The sequence below is a fragment of the Bos mutus genome, chromosome 10, assembly GCF_027580195.1.
Source record: "Bos mutus isolate GX-2022 chromosome 10, NWIPB_WYAK_1.1, whole genome shotgun sequence".
Lineage (NCBI taxonomy): Eukaryota > Metazoa > Chordata > Mammalia > Artiodactyla > Bovidae > Bos > Bos mutus.
The window spans coordinates 54,831,461-54,851,320 of NC_091626.1; the positions used below are offsets into that span (position 1 = coordinate 54,831,461).

General features: G+C 40.7%; 1 protein-coding gene across 3 annotated transcripts in view; it reads right to left on the reverse strand.

The window, feature by feature from the left end:
• MNS1 (meiosis specific nuclear structural 1) overlaps nt 1-16,795 on the reverse strand; it is a 131,963-nt gene extending 115,168 nt beyond the window's left edge. Inside the window, exons 1-3 of one of the 3 annotated variants that reach the window (XM_070377953.1) lie at nt 16,679-16,705; nt 9,063-9,180; nt 7,195-7,345 (exon numbers count right to left, since the gene is read on the reverse strand). Coding sequence is in view for 1 of the 3 variants with exons in the window: in XM_070377952.1 (XP_070234053.1) it covers nt 16,679-16,777 (99 nt within the window). In the remaining 2 variants the exon portion in view is untranslated. Of the gene's footprint in view, nt 1-7,194; nt 7,346-9,062; nt 9,181-16,678 lie in introns of all 3 variants that reach the window. The other 2 variants (XM_070377954.1, XM_070377952.1) reach the window with 2 other exon arrangements.
• Between the last annotated feature and the right edge of the window lie 3,065 nt (nt 16,796-19,860).

Consider the following 19,860-nt stretch of genomic DNA (forward strand, 5'->3'; position numbering starts at 1 on the left):
ATAATTGTTATATCTTCTTCTTGGATTGATCCTTTGATCATTATGTAGTGACCATCTTTGTCTCTTTTCACAGCCTTTGTTTTAAAGTCTATTTTATCTGATATGAGTATTGGTACTCCTGCTTTCTTTTGGTCCATATTTGCATGGAAAATCTTTTTCCAGTCCTTCACTTTCAGTCTGTATGTGTCCCCTGTTTTGAGGTGGGTCTCTTGTAGACAGCATATGTAGGGGTCTTATTTTTGTATCCATTCAGCTAGTCTTTGTCTTTTGGTTGGGGCATTCAACCCATTTATCGTTTAAGGTAATTATTGATAAGTATGATCCCATTGCCATTTACTTTATTGTTTTGGGTTCGAATTTATACACCATTTTTGTGTTTCCTGTCTAGAGAATATCCTTTAGTAGGCCACCATCACCCTAATACCAAAACCTGACAAAGATCCCACAAAAAAAGAAAACTACAGGCCAATATCACTGATGAACATAGATGCAAAAATCCTTAACAAAATTCTAGCAATCAGAATCCAACAACACATTAGAAAGATCATACACCATGACCAAGTGGGCTTTATCCCAGGGATGCAAGGATTCTTCAATATCCACAAATCAATCAATGTAATACACCACATTAACAAATTGAAAAATAAAAACCATATGATTATCTCAATAGATGCAGAGAAAGCCTTTGACAAAATTCAACATCCATTTATGATAAAAACTCTCCAGAAAGCAGGAATAGAAGGAACATACCTCAACATAATGAAAGCTCTATATGACAAACCCACAGCAAACATTATCCTCAATGGTGAAAAATTGAAAGCATTTCCTCTAAAGTCAGGAAGAAGACAAGGGTGCCCACTTTCACCATTACTATTCAACATAGTTTTGGAAGTTATGGCCACAGCAATCAGAGCAAAAAAAGAAATAAAAGGATCCAAATTGGAAAAGAAGAAGTAAAACTTTCACTGTTTGCAGATGACACGATCCTCTACATAGAAAACCCTAAAGACTCCACCAGAAAATTACTAGAACTAATCAATGATTATAGTAAAGTTGCAGGATATAAAATCAACACACAGAAATCCCTTGCATTCCTATACACTAATAACGAGAAAATAGAAAGAGAAATTAATGAAACAATTCCATTCACTATTGCAACGAAAAGAATAAAATACTTAGGAATATATCTACCTAAAGAAACTAAAGACCTATATATAGAAAACTATAAAACACTGGTGAAAGAAATCAAAGAGGACACTAATAGATGGAGAAATATACCATGTTCATGGATTGGAAGAATCAATATAGTGAAAATGAGTATACTACCCAAAGCAATTTATAGATTCAATGCAATCCCTGTCAAGCTACCAACGGTATTCTTCACAGAGCTAGAACAAATAATTTCACAATTTGTATGGAAATACAAAAAACCTCAAATAGCCAAAGCTATCTTGAGAAACAAGAATGGAACTGGAGGAATCAACCTACCTGACTTCAGGCTCTACTACAAAGCCACAGTCATCAAGACAGTATGGTACTGGCACAAAGACAGAAATATAGATCAATGGAACAAAATAGAAAGCCCAGAGATAAATCCACGCACATATGGACACCTTATCTTTGACAAAGGAGGCAAGAATATACAATGGATTAAAGACAATCTCTTTAACAAGTGGTGCTGGGAAAACTGGTCAACCACTTGTAAAGAATGAAACTAGAGCACTCTCTAACACCATACACAAAAATAAACTCAAAATGGTTAAAAAATCTAAACTTAAGACCAGAAACTATAAAACTCCTAGAGGAGAACATAGGCAAAACACTCTCCGACATACATCACAGCAGGATCCTCTATGACCCACCTCCCAGAATATTGGAAATAAAAGCAAAAATAAACAAATGGGACCTAATTAAACTTAAAAGCTTCTGCACAACAAAGGAAACTATAAGCAAGGTGAAAAGACAGCCTTCAGAATGGGAGAAAATAATAGCAAATGAAGCAACTGACAAACAACTAATCTCAAAAATATACAAGCAACTCCTACAGCTCAATTCCAGAAAAATAAATGACCCAATCAAAAAAATGGGCCAAAGAACTAAATAGACATTTCTCCAAAGAAGACATACAGATGGCTAACAAACACATGAAAAGATGCTCAACATCACTCATTATCAGAGAAATGCAAATCAAAACCACTATGAGGTACCATTTCATGCCAGTCAGAATGGCTGTGATCCAAAAGTCTACAAGCAATAAATGCTGGAGAGGGTGTGGAGAAAAGGGAACCCTATTACACTGTTGGTGGGAATGCAAACTAGTACAGCCACTATGGAGAACAGTGTGGAGATTCCTTAAAAAACTGGGAATAGAACTGCCTTATGACCCAGCAATCCCACTGCTGGGCATACACACTGAGGAAACCAAAAGGGAAAGAGACACGTGTACCCCGATGTTCATCGCAGGACTGTTTATAATAGCCAGGATGTGGAAGCAACCTAGATGTCCAACAGCAGATGAATGGATAAGAAAGTTGTGGTACATATACACAATGGAGTATTACTCAGCCATTAAAAAGAATACATTTGAATCAGTTCTAATGAGGTGGATGAAACTGGAGCCTATTATACAGAATGAAGTAAGCCAGAAAGAAAAACACCAATACAGTATACTAACGCATATATATGGAATTTAGAAAGATGGTAACAATAACCCTGTATACAAGACAGCAGAAGAGACACTGATGTATAGAACAGTCTTTTGGACTCTGTGGGAGAGGGAGTGGGTGGGATGATTTGGGAGAATGGCATTGAAATATGTATAATATCATATATGGAACGAGTTGCCAGTCCAGGTTCGATGCACGATACTGGATCCTTGGGGCTGGTGCACTGGGACGACCCAGAGGGATGGTATGGGGAGGGAGGAGGGAGGAGGGTTCAGGATGGGGAACACATGTATACCTGTGGCGGATTCATTTCAATATTTGGCAAAACCAATACAATATTGTAAAGTTTAAAAACAAAATAAAATTAAAAATAAATAAAACAAAAAACAAAAAAATAGAGACAGCTTGTGAGCAGAGATCTGAACAGTAAATATCAGGCCATGTGAAGCTTTAGGTAAAGACCATCCAATGCAAAGGCTATATTCCACAAACAACAAAAAGGAGGTACACCAGGAATGGAGCAAATGGAGCAAATGAAGCAGAGAGGGAGGGAGGGGTTGGAAAGGTCAGATCACAAAGAACATCGAGGGCTAGACCAAAGACTTTGAATTTTGTTCTAAATGTAATAGGAAATGGACTTCCCTGGTGGTCCAGGGGCTAAGAATCCACCCTCCCAATGCAGGGTTCCCAGGATCGATCCCAGGTCAGGGAACTAGATCCCACATGCCACAACTAAGAGTTTACAAACCACAACTAACAAACCGGCACAGCCAAATAAATAAACAAACATTTGTTTGTTTAAAAAATAAATAAATGTAATAGGAAGCCACTGGACAGATTTTTAAATAGGAAGAAATACGACATGATGTAAGTTTTTGAAGAGTCCTCTAAGGGCTGTTGCGCTATGAAACTGCAAGAGTGAAGTCAGGGAGAACAGTCAGGAAGCCATGGCTGTGGAGCAGTGAGAGTTGAGAATGGTGGTAGCAGAAGTGATGGGAACTGGTTGGGTCTAGAATGTATTTTAGAAATAAACTGTCAGGACTTGATGATGGGTTAGATGTGGGGAACGACAAAAAAAGCATTTACTCAAGGATACCTCCCAAGTTTTCTTTGCCAGCACAGCTGGATGAACAATGATGCCATCGACTGGGTTGGAGGATGCTGGGGAGGAATAGAATTGGAAGCCATGAAAAATCAAAAGTCCTATTTGGACCTGTTAAATTTGAGATGTCTATACCCCAGTGGAGCTCTTGAGTTGACAGTTACACATACACACCTATCAGTCAAGAGAGAAGTTGGGGCTGTAAATATAGATCTACATGTCAACATGATAAGGATTCTCATGAATCGCACGGGACTAAGACTAAACCCAGAAGTAGAAAGAGAAACTAGAACACTTTCTAACACCATACACAAAAATAAACTCAAAATGGATTAAAGATCTAAACGTAAGACCAGAAACTATAAAACTCCTAGAGGAGAACATAGGCAAAACCCTCTCCGACATACATCACAGCAGGATCCTCTATGACCCACCTCCCAGAATATTGGAAATAAAAGCAAAAATAAACAAATGGGACCTAATTAACCGTAAAAGCTTCTGCACATCAAAGGAAACTATTAGCAAGGTGAAAAGACAGTCTTCAGAATGGGAGAAAATAATAGCAAATGAAGCAACTGACAAACAACTAATCTCAAAAATATACAAGCAACTCCTACAGCTCAACTCCAGAAAAATAAATGACCCAATCAAAAAATGGGCCAAAGAACTAAATAGACATTTCTCCAAAGAAGACATACAGATGGCTAACAAACACATGAAAAGATGCTCAACATCACTCATTATCAGAGAAATGCAAATCAAAACCACTATGAGGTACCATCTCACACCAGTCAGAATGGCTGTGATCCAAAAGTCTGCAAATAATAAATGCTGGAGAGGGTGTGGAGAAAAGGGAACCCTATTACACTGTTGGTGGGAATGCAAACTAGTACAGCCACTATGGAGAACAGTGTGGAGATTCCTTAAAAAACTGGAAATAGAACTGCCTTATGATCCAGCAATCCCACTGCTGGGCATACACACTGAGGAGACCAGAAGGGAAAGAGACACGTGTACCCCAATGTTCCTCGCAGCACTGTTTATAATAGCCAGGACATGGAAGCAACCTAGATGTCCATCAGCAGATGAATGGATAAGAAAGCTGTGGTACATATACACAATGGAGTATTACTCAGCCATTAAAAAGAATACATTTGAATCAGTTCTAATGAGGTGAATGAAACTGGAGCCTATTACACAGAGTGAAGTAAGCCAGAAGGAAAAACACCAATACAGTATACTAACACATATATATGGAATTTAGAAAGATGGTAACAATAACCCTGTGTATGAGACAGCAAAAGAGACAGTGATGTATAGAACAGTCTTATGGACTCTGAGGGAGAGGGAGAGGGTGGGAAGATTTGGGAGAATAGCATTGAAACATGTAAAATATCATGTATGAAACGAGATGCCAGTCCAGGTTCAATGCACGATACTGGATGCTTGGGGTTGGTGCACTGGGACGACCCAGAGGGATGGTATGGGGAGGGAGGAGGGAGGAGGGTTCAGGATGGGGAACACATGTATACCTGTGGCGGATTCATTTCGATATTTGGCAAAACTAATACAATTATGTAAAGTTTTAAAATAAAATAAAATTTTAAAAAAAGAAAGAGATTTAGGATTAAGCTCTGAGGAATGCTAATATTTGGAACAAGAGTTTATGGCACTGGAATCATCAGGAGAACTTTAAATAAGAATTGGACTTGGACTCATTTCTCAAAGATTCTGATTTAATTGGTCTGGGGGTGCAGCTAGAGTAAGTCTACAGTTTTAAAAGCTCCTAGTGATTCTTATGTGCAGTTCAGGTTGAGAACCATTGATTCAAATGATTAGGAATAAAATGATTAGAATGGAGGGGGCCATCAGCAAGGTAGGAAGAAAACCAGGAAAGTAATGCCTTAGAAGTTAAGTGAAGGGAATGTTCCAGGAATGAAATGGTTAACTGTGTCAAATGCTAATGAGCAGCAAAGTCAAAGAAGGAAGACAGGGCAAGGATGGGGTGCCCTAAAGGTGAAAAGTTCTGGTGGGGTTGTGGAGATGGAGGCCTGCCCAGCATAGATTAGACAGACTGGAGAGTGAGGCAGAAGAGACACTTTTGCCCCCTGTGTCTGCTCTGCCCCACCCAAGTCCTGGGCTCAGATCCAGAGACCCTGGCTGCCCCTTGTCCAGAAGCTTGTGTATCCAGAGACCATCAAATAATACCATCTCAACTACTTGCTCACACAGCCAGTCAACACTGACTCCACAAACTCATTCAATACCTATTGAGCACTTACATGTGCTAGTGTTAGGCAGAGGGGACAGAGAGTAAAATAAGATATGCTTCTTGCTCCCATGGAATTTTCAGTCTGCTGAGGAAGCAAGTCACAAATAATTGCAACAAAGTAGTCATCTTGATTCTACATCCACAATGTCTATCTTCATTCCCATTTCCACTAATCTAGTTTAGGCCTTGAAAATGAATAATAGTGTCCTAACCAGTTTCTGTATATCCAGTCTCTCCCTTCTTGCTAATATAGTTTAAACCTTGCTGCCGAATTCCTTTTCCTAAAGCACAACTCTGTTTATATCATTCATTAATTGTGGAAGCAGACATTTAGCACCTACTAAATACAAAAAGAATCTGCCTGCCAATGCAGGAGATATAAGACAGGGTTCGATTGTTGGGTCAGGAAGATCTTCTGGAGGAAGACATGGCAACCTACTCCAATATTCTTGCCTGGAGAATCCCATGGACAGAAGAGCCTGGTGGGCTACAGTCCACAGGGTCACAGAGAGTCAGACATGACTAAAACGACTTAGTACACACACACAAAGCACAACTCTCTTCATGTCATTCATTAATTGTGGAAGTATACATTTAGCGCTTACTAAATACACAAAGAAATTCAGTTTCCCCTCCTATGATGTTAGGGTCACTTTCTAGTTCCAAAATCCTGAGTCTGTAATCTCAATCAACAGTAACCACAACAGTTACCTGGTCTATGCATGAATCTCCTTTATGAATCTCTATAAATCAGAAGAGGATAATCATAAACTGGATAAAAGTACATCCAATTGGTACTTAAACCTCTGAGGATGGAAAATTCACTTTTGAAAGAGTTCAAAACATGTTCAAGAAGTTTCCATTTTTATGAAGTTATTCCTTCATAACGCTTCTTGCTTACTCATTAGAATGCAGGCTTCTTGGCTTGCATTCAAGGTCTGCTATTATTTGACCTTGAGGCATTCCAGTCCTAGTTTCTTATATTTTCCTTCTGTTTCCTTTCCTGAATGTGCTTTCACACCACCACACTATCCCTCTATCCCCTCATATCCAAATACTTCAAGACAGAGCTCAAGTGACACCTTCTCTGTAAAACCACCAAGTCCCCCAGGAGACCATCACTCCCTCACCTGAGACCCCCTCATGCTTCTTACCTTCCTCTTGGGTTCCCTCCCTTGGTGATTAGGGCATGCATCCTATTTTCCATGCCTCAGTGAAAGGTCCAGGAGAGCCAGGCCCCTCTCTTGAGAACCTCTGTCTCCTGCACAGGGCATGGCACAGTGCCTTGAAAGTTTCCTTAGACACCTGTGGAGTAAATACAGCATCAATTCTCTGGATCCATTTCCCATTCTAAGAGAGAAGCTATATCAGCTTTCCTAGACTCTACTATTTTGATGCCCAAATTTAAAGTATTACTTATTGCATGCCTGAAATTGCAGACACATTTGGGGGGCAGGGGTCAAGACAATACTACACATGAAAGAATTATAAACAGAATAAAATGTTAATTGTAAGCAAGGGAAAACAACAAAGGAATGCATGGAGGGAGGAGATAAACTTGGTCAAGAGATGCCATGGAAGGTTAAGAGGAAGAGAATTTCCTTGAACTTGCCTTTGAATCTCCATATAAAGAGACTCCTTAGGTCTTGGGCATTTTAAGCCTGAAACAAAGGCTGAGTCAGGGACACTAGAGGGAGCCAAGGCCTGCAGACTGGAGAGAAAGCTTCCAGGGTGTTAGCCTTGGGTTCACAGATTCTACAACATTTGCTTAGTAGATTGAGAAGGCTATTCTTTATCATACATTCAAATGCTTCCACAGGACAATTTCTAAAAGGAAAATTATTTTTAGTCTCTCTTTTTTTTTTTTTTTTACTAATGTTAAACCTCTTTTGAGGAGATCAATATTAAGTACTTATGTCTGTATATTTTATGTCCTCTTTGTCCATGAATATCTCCTGAATCTTAACTGTGAGCTCGTGTGGTTTCTTGGAGCCGGGAGTAGACAAAGACCAGTGAAACCCTGTCCAGTGACTTGGCCTGAAGCTGGGTGGTCTGTGACCACTGGTTTCCAGGGCGGTCACATTGTCAGGCCAGGTGACCAGAGGTTGCTGCCCTTGTATGTTCAAATATGAGGACTTTGTGGCAGATTACAGCAAAGAAGTCACCCCTCTAGCCTTTTCTCTCAGTCTAGATCCACAGAGAGCCCTAAGCAGGAGTGTTTAAAAGGACCTGGAAGTTTTGAGGCAACCGTGTGAGCTCAGTATGGCCAGCATCAACACTGCCCACGTCTGCCTGACAGACAAACGGATGGGAAAACAGAGGCCCCCATCCATGGGCATAAGAACAAGGTATAGTTGGAAGGAGGAAAAAAGAAAATCAAGTACAGCCCTGATGTACTGCCCTACCTCAGACAGGGTGACATGAGACAGTGTGAAACCCACAGCTGCAAAAGGATAGGAACTGAATCATAGTTTTGCCATATATAAATGTTCATTTAAACTAAATTTTGGGACAGAGGAGCTTAAAAATGTAAAAGGTAAAAAGGATATCATACCTCTAAAGCAACAGTGACTTAAAGCTCGCCCAAGCCAAAGGGACAAGAGGCCTCACAGCCAAGAGAGAGCACTTTAGGTGCCCTGGCTTGGACCATCTTCCCACAGTACCTACCCTAGTGCCACCAGACGGAAATGCAAACAATCAGAAACCAATCAGTAGGAAGTCAACCCTGAATAGTCATTGTGAGGACTGATGCTGAAGCTCCAATACTTCAGCCACCTGATGTGAAGAGTCGACTCATTGGATAAGACCCTGATGCTGGGAAAGGTTGAGGGCAGGAGGAGAAGGGGACGACAGAGGATGAGATGGTTGGATGGCATCACTGACTCAATGGACATGAGTTTGAGCAAACTCTGGGAGATAGTGAAAGACAGGGAAGTCTGGCATGCTGCAGTCCATGGGGTCACAAAGAGTCAACAAGGCTCAGCGAGTGAGCAACAATAAAAACAAGGCAGGAGGGCCTCACCAGCTGCTGGAGGGCCCAAGAGGCTCCCTTTTCCTCCAGATGCCATTTTCAGAGCTCCCTTGACATGGCCATCAGAAGCTAGAAGTCAGGTTGAAGGTGGGAGGCTGAAAATCCAGGCCTAGAGGGAGGAATGGAGGGGAACTTGTGAGGCAGGCTGTTAGGCTAAGACAAGAGAAGCACTTTATCTGCATCTGTCTGTTCCGTTCCCCTTGCTGCTGTCTTGGTATCCTGATGCTGTCCCTCTCCCCTTAAATCCAAAGGGAACAAACAACAGGAGACACAAGAAAGCAAGCAGATCTGGAGAGACTGCTTTGGCCACTGGACAAGCCCAGTGTAGGGGAGCCGGGTGAGCAGAAGCCCGGGTGCTACGCCTGTGGGTGGGGAAGGCAGAACTGAATCGCTGGCAGGGTTGGAGGAAAGGACACTTCTGTGCAGGTGGGAGGGTCGTGTGGAGCCATCTGAAGGCAGGGCTGGGGGCAAGCAGTGGAGGGGGCAGGCGGACTCACTGGGGAAAGCTTGGAAGCTCTGGGCCTGTCGGGTCTAAGTTCGTTCAGCCACCCACTGCTTTTCCCAGAAACAGGGCCCAGCCTGGCTTCCCTAGCAGAAGAGCAGACCCTGGGGCGGAGCGCCGGCAGAATAGAAGCTGAGAGAGAAGCCCGCAGCATCTGTCTCCGGGGCGCGATGTGAACCTTGTGATGACCCGCCAAGCCCTGAGAGGTGAGGCTAATGCGCAGCCCATGTGGGCCGAGGCGCTACACACAGCTGGGCCTCGGTCTGGAGTTCCGGGGCTGAGCCCACCCTGGAGGCTCAGAGTCCACCTCCATCCATGGGAGTCTCCAGGCAAGAATGCTGGAGTGGGTTGCCATACCATTCTCCAGGGCATCTTCTCCACCCAGGGATCAAACCCGGGTCTCCCTCATTGAAGGCTTCTTTACAGTCTTAGCCACCAGAGAAGCTCCAGAAGGAGTAAATAGAACTGAGAAGAGGAGAGAGGCAGCGCTCTTTGGGTGTGGAGAGCTGGGTGACCACATCAAGAGGAACTCTGAGCTCTGAGTCTGGTGCACAGGCATGTTCTTCCTCAGCAGAACCCCCAGAAGGTTGGGCGTGGAGGGCAGCCGCAGTCACACCTGTCCCAGTGGACTCCCGTGGCTGGTGTTGACTTGGATGTAAAGCTTGGTGAAGGCCACGGCGTACTCCCACTTGGATGCCCCTTCCCCGTTCCTGCAGAGCACATCCTTCCACATGGAATTCAGCTGCCACCTTTTTCATAAACCCACCTGGAGTCCCTCAGAAGCCCCATTATCTCCCTCACCTGAGACCCCTCAGGCTTATTTTTACTTTCCTCATGGGGTTCCCCCTTTGGTGATTGGGGCAAGCATCCTATTACCCATGCCTCACAGAAAGGTCCATGAGAGCCAGGCCCCTCTGTTGGGCATCTCTATCTCCTGCACAGCACCCAGTACGGGCTTGAAAGTTTCATTAGACACCTGTGAAATGGATAAAGCAGAAATTCTCTGGATCTGTGTACTATTCTGTGAAAGGAGGAAGTTATATGAACGTTTCCACAAGCTCTTATTTTCTGATCCCCAATTAGATTAAGTATTAAACACCTGCTGCACGCCTGCTACTGTAACTCTCATTTCAAAGAACTGAAAGACACAAATGTGATTTTGTTGTGGTAACTCAGTGTACAACGAACAATTAGATTATGAGACTAAATATAATAAAATGCTAAACTGCACATTGTGAGAGGGGCTCAGAGGAGGGAGAGACGCATGTGGTCCAGCGAGGGCCTGGAGAACCAAGAGGAAGAGTAGTTGGACTGAGCTTTGATGGTGGGTGGATTTGCACAGGTTCACAGCCCCACAGCCATTTCAACCCTTGCCCTTGACACCTTGCCTATGCAAGCTCTTCATTGCTGTTGTTTTCACTAAGTAAACTAGAGGCAAGTCAGGAGCCCAGAGCAGCCTCTGGTGGGCTCCATCTCCTTGGAGTCGTGTTTTCTTTTTGATCTTCAAACCTCCCAGGCAGAAGCTGTAGTCATGATTAAGAAGCGCTGATAATCAGGACCCTTCTTGGATTTCTGCTGCTCAGACCTTGGAAAACTGAGGTGTGGTGGTTGGGAGTCTCCCTTGAATTTATCCTGATTCTTAACTCAAAACAGGTGTTTATTGCCCTGGTCGTCCAGGATGGATGCTTCGAAAGTCCTGTGGGACTGCCCAGACCTCAACCCTTGCCATGACAAGGGGGTGTCTTTTTCAAGGTTCCCATCATCCAGATACTGGGGAATGATTCTGATGCTCAGCTGGTGGTCACAGGAACATCACTGTCCTCAGCTCAGGCATCCGAGATGCCCCAGAACTTCTCCGTAAGAGATGAGACTTTCCTTCTCCGGAGTCTCGTCTGCATTTGGTTTCCTAGGTAGGAAGGACTCAAGCACCCTCGGGTAGCCCTCCAGTCTTATCTGTCAACATAAGTCAGGGTAAAGGCAGAGCTGCCTGAAAACCAGTCGTGGGCTCCAGTGTTGCCTTTTCATGCAGATAAAACACTTGCTCCGGGATAATATGGTCTGTGAGTCCAACAAATAGGCAGAAGCTAAGCTTACAACACGGCTGGTCTTGTGATGGTGGCGTGCCTTCTGGCTTCCCACAGAGCTTCACTGTGTTTCCCATTGCAGTCATCATGGTCTCTTCCTCTGTGTATATTTGTGCCTGCGATGCCTAGCACAGAGCTTGGCTTCAGCAGACATCCTATAACAATGCCAAATCCTGAGGGAAACATTTGGCCAATGAATGACATTAGCTAATGCAGCCTTAAAGGTATGGGATGACACAGTGATAAAGATAAATATCCTCTATATCATTTTATAACAGTAAATCTGAAACCCCATCTATCGGGAAAGCATTGTCTCCACCACGATGACCACGTCAGAGCTCCTACTTATCCAGTTCTGCTGAGTGAGTGTGGAAGGGGTTGCTTTCTGTAATCTGTTTACTTTAAGGAGCTCAGTCACGTGTTCAGCTCACAGCCCGTTTATCAGGATGAAGGATGCTCTCTGGAGAGAGCAGACAGCAGGGCAGGCTGAGCTCGGATGACAGTCTGCCCCATGGAGATTGACTTTAATGAAGCACAGAATAAACAGGAAGATTAAGAGGGTGCAAAAATCAGTGACAAGTTTTGAGTTCACCTCTCTGTAGGAAAAGAAAGGTTCTCTGTACAGCTGAGAGCTGTCTCTGGGTTATAGATGAGGGGCATCTGTTTGGTCACTAATGATCCCATGCTATCTAAATCAGCCTTTGTGCAGGGAAAGAAAAGTTCTCTCTTAATTTACAGGCCTGCTTCTGTGCAATTTAATTTACCCACAATGTGATTTGCTTTATAGTGAGTAGAAAGATTGGTATTATTAAAGGGTTTGAAGAATTATTTAATAGGCTAAAATGTCAGCCTGATACACAAGGACTAAATATTTCTCATTTTGTTCCTTTATACAGTCCCTCCACAGTGTGCTGAGAAAGCATGGTCACTCAGAGCCTCATGATCTAAAATTATGGTCCATCCTGGAGGGCTGGTTCACCTTCTGGAAGGCCTAAATTCTTGAAGTAAAACAAAGAACTAGTCTTCTTCATAAAACAGTGCCATTTCCATAGAAACTTAATGGCATTCAGACATTTTGTTGTATATTGCTCCAGTTCCTCATTTCATATATGATTTTTTTGATAAATAGAAAGCAAAAGTTACAGAAAAGCCAGAGGACAGAGTCTAAAATTCACACCCATCTTTTGAAGATGACAATTTCATTTAGAGGATCCAAATGGGAATCTTATCTCATTGTCATTGCTTTCTGTATACATAGATCTTACTAAAGGTGGGAGCAAGGTTTTTATTTGATATAGCATATTCCTTATTTAATCAAACTGTGAGAGCTGGTTTCTGTGTGTGTACATTGGGCAGAGGTAGTGGCATGCTGCAGTCCAAGGGGTTGCAAAGAGTTGAGTGCGACTTAGCCACTGAACAAGTCATGTTGACATATTATAGCCTTCCTACCAGTAGATGGCACTCTGGTTCAAATTGATATTCTAAGCTTCCAATTGCCCAGCAGAGACGCTTTGTGAGCAGTAATGCTGAGAGAGTGTGCAAAACAGCTGAGATGTATCCAAGTGAAAATATGTGGTAACAAAATAGTTCAAAACCATACTGGCAACCTATTTTAGGAGAGTTGGCATGTATTAATACAAGGATACAGGGCACAAACCTAGACAGCATATTAAAAAACAGAGACATCAGTTTGACAACAAAGGTCCATATAGTCAAAACTATTATTTTTTTCAGCAGTCATGCACAGCTGTGGGAGTTGGACCATAAAGAAGGCTGAGCACTGGAGAGTTGATGCTTTCAAACTGGTGCTGGAGAGGACTCTTGAGAGTCACTTGGACTGCAAAGAGATCAAATCCGTCAATCCTAAAAACCAACCCTGAATATTCATTGGAAGGACTGATGCTGAAGCTGAAGCTCCAATACTTTGGCCACCTGATGCGAAGAGCTGACTCACTGGAAAAGACACTGATGCTGGGAAAGATTGAGGGCAGGAGGAGAAGGGGACGACAGAGGGTGAGATGGTTGGATGGCATCACCGACTCAATGGACATGAGTTTGAGCTAACTCCGGGAGAGTGAAGGACAGGGAAGCCTGGAGTGCTGCAGTCCATGGGGTCACAAAGAGTTGGACGTGACTTAGCAACTGAACAACCACATAAGGCGCAATCCTAATAGGGAGATAAGAATGCCTGGAACCAGAAGAGATTCACTGAGAATTCTTTTGTGGAAGAGCTTCCTTAAGTAGAGTGCTTTGAATAGAGAGGAAGGGACATGAGGCAGCAAGAAACAAGCATTCCAGGTAGGAGAAGTGGGCTGTAGAAAGGTTTCTTGGGAGCCAAAGTATGTATAAGGAATATGAAACAGTTTGGGTCTACTCTGAGAAACATCTGATGGAGGCTTAAAGTTAATATCTAAGTTTCATTTAATGGGAAGTAAGTGGCGGGGGCAGGCAAGGGGAGCAGGAGAAACATTCAGCTTTGCAAAACTAAACAAAAATAAAACATGGTCAACCAAAGGTATGCCTTGCATCTGATTTTCACTTTTGATTATTACAGTAAATAAAATTCAAATCAACCAACTGAGCCAATATCTTTCATTTCTGGTTTTATATAAGTACTTATATAAGTACTTACATTTATATTTTACATTATGTAATTCTTGAACTTGTACTAGTCAAATGTAAACACTGAGTTTTCTATCTAAATGCACAACTCTGAACCATGTGTCTTTAGCACTCCCAAAAAGCTATCCATTAGGCCTTAATTTTTGTTACCTTAATTATTTCCTAATTTTCTGACTCTCTCCTGTAAACTTTTGGGCTTTTTTTTGCCTAAGTTTAGGATGAAAGATCATAGTGTAAAGAGAGAAATTGTATTTGTGGGTAGATTCAGTTTGTATTTATATTTAGAGCATTTGAGGCAGTGGAGGAATCCTAATTGGCATTATACTTTCTAATGCAGATTCAAAGTTAAAGCAGTAAGGAGGTGTTTTTAAATAATTCAGCAGAAACTGCATCAAATTAACAGTTATTTAAATCTTTTTAAGGTCTCAAGTATAGTTAAACCAATAATGGGAGCTATGTTGCTTAAGCTACAGAAAGTGCTTTCCATTTACCATGTGTTACCAGGGCTATCATTAAAATAGTAATTTATTATGAGGATGAGTCTTTAAAATGCTATGCTGAGGCCCTGGGTTCTGGAATCACTGGCTAGGTCAGCACTTTGTGGTTTTAAGCAGTGATGTGCCTTTGGTAAGAAAAAAAGAATGATGTTCATTAATTCTTGATGTGCTTTAAACACTGAAATACCGTAATTTATTTTTTTCCCTAGAATGGGAAAAATCACCCTTCAACAAGTAGGTTAAATACTCTAATTCTCCTCAAGATTAATCATGTCTCCCTTTCAATGGGAATGGACGCCCCCAACAAGCACAGGATGTTCCCACATTCGGACAGGGAAGGTATGTTTGTGTGGTCCCTGCTGTGGTCACTGTTCCGACCAATAGACACGATCTGCAGCAGGACTATGGGAAGGAAAGTGTGCAGTCTGGTAGAGGACCAGAGGAAATGTAGGGGGTCATGCTGTCATGCTGGGTGTCGTGACAATAGCCTTGTTCTCTGGGACTCAGCTAGTCAGCTTCAGTTGTCTGAGTTTCTTGGTGTTGCCATCATTGTCCTGCAAGGTTGTTGGCTTTGATATTTGAAGATGGTCCTTAGGCCATATTCCTTGAATGTGAAAATGCATGTTCTGTTAGGTAAGTCTATGTGACTGGAAGGAGATGCAGAACTGCATTAAGTATGGTGAATGGTAAAAGATGAGAAAGATAGGAAGAAAGAGGATGGCACTGTGGAGGGCCTTGAACACCTAGAACTTGGGTCTTTTAGAAGTCCAATGCGCTATCCATTGTGCAACAGAGCCACCTCGTACTTGGGTCTTTTAAAAGTGAGTCTGGGATCGAGGCCACACACACTCTTACATTTAGTCCCAGTCATTTATGACACTTGGCAAAGCAGTTGCAACTTAAATTTTTTATTTCCAACCCATGAAAAGAATCTTATAGCCCCTAAAATATTCATGTTATTGCTGCTGCATGTTCGTGCTAGAATTTGAGGGCTTGCCTTCAGCTATACCTTAGCATAAAAGAAATCGTAGTAAAAATAATTGGCATAAAGCCATCAACTTGCTCATTTGCTGTCTTTCACTGTAAGACAATAAAGGAATTAAATGATGTCTCATTTGGCTTTATATACTTGCATACTTAAATGTTTGGATACTTCTTTGCTAAGTAAACTGGGCCTGATCAGACAAGCCAGTAGTGAATACCTCCAATTTTCAAATGTATTAATTCTTTCCAACTGTGTATTACTAATAATATTTTTATTGGCTGTTATACCCTACCAATGACATATGGTTGAATGGATGAAGCAGGTTAACAAAGCTACTTGTGAAAAATAAGTTACATCCGTGCTATACATATTTTCAAAAAACATATAATCTCATAATACACACACACACAAAGACACACATCCTATGAGTACAAATTAAGTCATTTTAACACTTAATGCCCCAAATCCAATGACCATGAGCTTTTCTCCTGCTTGATTATCCAGTCTTTTACAAAGTCTATTTCCCAAAATATTTCTGAGAGCCCCAGTGGAGCTCACATGCATATACAAATATTAGTCTCAGACCCAATGGCTGAATTAATGTATAACTCCCATCTACCTTTATGGTAATTCTGAGATTTGTTCATACAAAGCAATAATTACCAAAAAAAAAAAAAAAAAAGGTTCCAATATAATTACCTATTCCTGCCATCACAGCACAGAGATTTCTTGTTTTGTTCAGGAAGGAGAAATTTGGAGGTGATAGCAAAATGTTCTCTCTACTTTGTTTTTTCTCTCCATCTAAGATGTCCCAAAGCCCCCCAAATGTTCCAGTTCATGAAAGGTACCTGCACACATACATACACACAAACACACACTCACACATACTCACACTCAAACATACACACACACATTACCTTTCTCCAAGTTATAAGCCATCCACAGGGTCCAAACTGGAGCAACTTTCTTAAATTTTCCTTCCACTGTGGGGAAGCACTCAGCCAAATCTCACTCATTTCGTTCTTTTATTCTCCCCTCTTCTTACACCAACTGTAAATAAAATATGTGTCTCTATGAGAAATAACCGGCAAGCATGCATGCTAAATTGCTTTAGTTGAATCCAACTCCTTGCGACCCTATGGACCTCCAGGCATGTCTGCTGTGAGATTCTCCAGGGAAGAATACTGGAGTGGGTTGCCATGACCTCCTCCAGGAAATTGCTAGCATAGTACACTCAAATTAGATACAAAGGGTGAAAAAAAAAATTCCCTCCTCCATTACCCAGCTCATGCCCAATCTTATTTCACTGACACTCATTCAACCCTGGATTAGGAAATTTGAAGTCCATATGGACAAATTTTGTTCAGATTTTAAAAATCAAATATAAAAAAGAGTCAAAGAACAAAATTAAGAACTTGGATCTTTCTACTGATCGTGTATCTATGTATTATCCTTTTGAGAGAATATACTTATTTTCAATCACATATAAAACATTTACACAAACCAACTATGTAATAGGACCCAGAAGAAGTCACAATAAATTCCAATCAATCAGATGATATAGTATTACCTGAAATATGTATAAAATAAGAAATAGGTAACAAGAAAAGAAATATTAAAATATACTTGTCTAGAAACTAAAAATATGTGTCCAAACCCTTTGTTTAAATAGGAAACTTAAAATTAAATGGTATTAAAAATATACCAGTCAAAATTTGTATGACACACTAAATCACTGCTTAGAAGGAAATTTATAGATTTAATAAACATATCCATCAGAAAATAAGAAAGATTTAAAACCAATGAGCTAAGTGCTTACATCAGGAAATTGGAAAATGAACAACAGAGATAGCCCTAAGATATACAAAGGGAGGAAATAATACATATAAGATGAAAATCAATAAAACACTGAACAACAGAAACACCAAAAAAGAAAAATTTAGCTAAACGAAGACCAGAATTTTTTTAATAAGATTGATAAAACAGAAGAGCTTTAGGCAAGAATGTTAAAGGGGAAAAGTGACAACCAGAAACTGCAAATAAACAGAATACAGAAAGAAATTAGAAATTTAAAATTGTACACCCAGATATGCATAGCCAATATGTTTGAAAACCTGGACAAAATGAACAAATGTCTCTGAAAATATACAAATGCCAAAAAATGATGTAAGATGAAGTCTAAAATGTGAATAGACTAAAACCACTAGTGAAATTGGAAAAATAAGAATTCACCTTTTCATGAAAATAATAAAAATCCTCTAGCCACAGACTGTTCAAATTCTACCAAATTTTCTAGAAATGTGTAACAATCATATGTAGGTTGTTACGGAATGTAGAAAAAGAGAGGACGCTAGGCAATTCACTTTATGAAATCTGTATAATCTGGATTCCAATACAAAATGATGATAGTAAAAGGAAATTATACCCATTTCATATATGAAAATAGATGTAAAATCAAAAAAAAAAATAGCTAACAGAACCTGGCAGAGTTTTTAAAAATAATAATTATAATGAAATAAGATTTATCTTAGGGATGAAAAATGCTTTTATAACAAAATCTGTCCTTGTAGATCACCACATTAATGAACTAAAAAGGAAAAAAAAAAACACTATCTCATAGAAGCCTAAAGAGCATTTGAAAAAAAGTCAATGTCTATTTGTAATATAAAAATATGAACTCTCAGATAACTAGGAATAGAAGGGAACGTCTGGGTCTTGGTAAAGTCTGTTTGTTGCTACCTGGAGTAAACCTCATACCTACTAGAGTAACTCTAAATGTAGCCATCTTAAAATCAGTAACAAAGAAAACAGCTATCACTACTCTTGTTCAGCATAACTTTGGAAGTCCTGGCCACTGTAACAAAAAAGAGCAAAGCAAGAACTAAAAGTTTTGAGAGGGAAAAGACTTAATAATATTATTTTTTCCTGATAGCATGATTCCCTACTTGGAAAACCGTCAAAAGCAACAATCTGTCATGATAAGAGAGCTAATGGTTTCATTACACTAATAGCAATTGAAGAGAAAATGTAATTTTACAAACAGCCTTCCTCACAATAACAACAACAGCTATATAATATCTAGGAATGAAATACTAAGGCATGCATAAGAAGCCTTGATGGAGAAAAATCTAAAAGGTATAAAGGGTATTAAAGGGTATAAAAAAGACCCCAAATAAATGTAGAGATTTTTCATGTTAATGGATGAAATGACTTATTTGTTTTAAAAATATAAGTTTTCCCCACAACATCTATTCACATTTCCTGATCTCTTCCCCTAAAGTTGAACAAGAAATTCACTGTCCTCTAGAACAAACAATGCAGCAATAAGCACCCTCCTATATGTCCCCTTATGGATCTGGATAGGAATTATTTGGGGATATGGAATCAAGATTAGGATTGCAGGTATGAGCTGTATGTATCTTTGGCTTACCAGTGTGGCAGATTGCCCTCTAGGACAGCTATACCAGTTCACACTCCAAGTAATTATACATGAGAGCACCACATCCCTTCATCCTCACCAACATATAGTATTTTCTGACTCTGTAATTCGATGGGAGTAATAAGGCTTTCCTGGTGGCTCAGTGGTAAAGATTCTGCTTGCCAATGCAGGAGACGTGGGTTCAGTCCCTGGGTTGGGAAGATCTCCTGGGGGAGGAACTGGCCACTCACTCTAGAATTCTTGGGTGGGAAATCCCTTGGACAGAGAAAACTGGCAGGCTACAGTCCATGGGGTCACAAAGAGTCAGACATGACTGAGCACTTAGCACATTGGCACAGGAAGTAACAATTCAAGTACCCATAAAGCCTTAAGATAGATTATGAAACATAGTGCTGAATGAAAACAAGTTACATCACAATACTGTCTGTGTGAGCTAAAAAAACAAGGAACTCTGGTCAATACCCTGTAATAATCTAAATGAGAAAAGAATTTGAAAAAGAATGTGTTCTACGCTGTGCTGCATATGTATAATGGAATTATTTTGATGTATTCCTGAAACGAACACAATATTGTTAATCAACTATACTCCAATGTATTGATAAAATAAAAAATGTTAATTGTTTTTACAATTTATAAATAAATTCAACAAGAAAAATACAC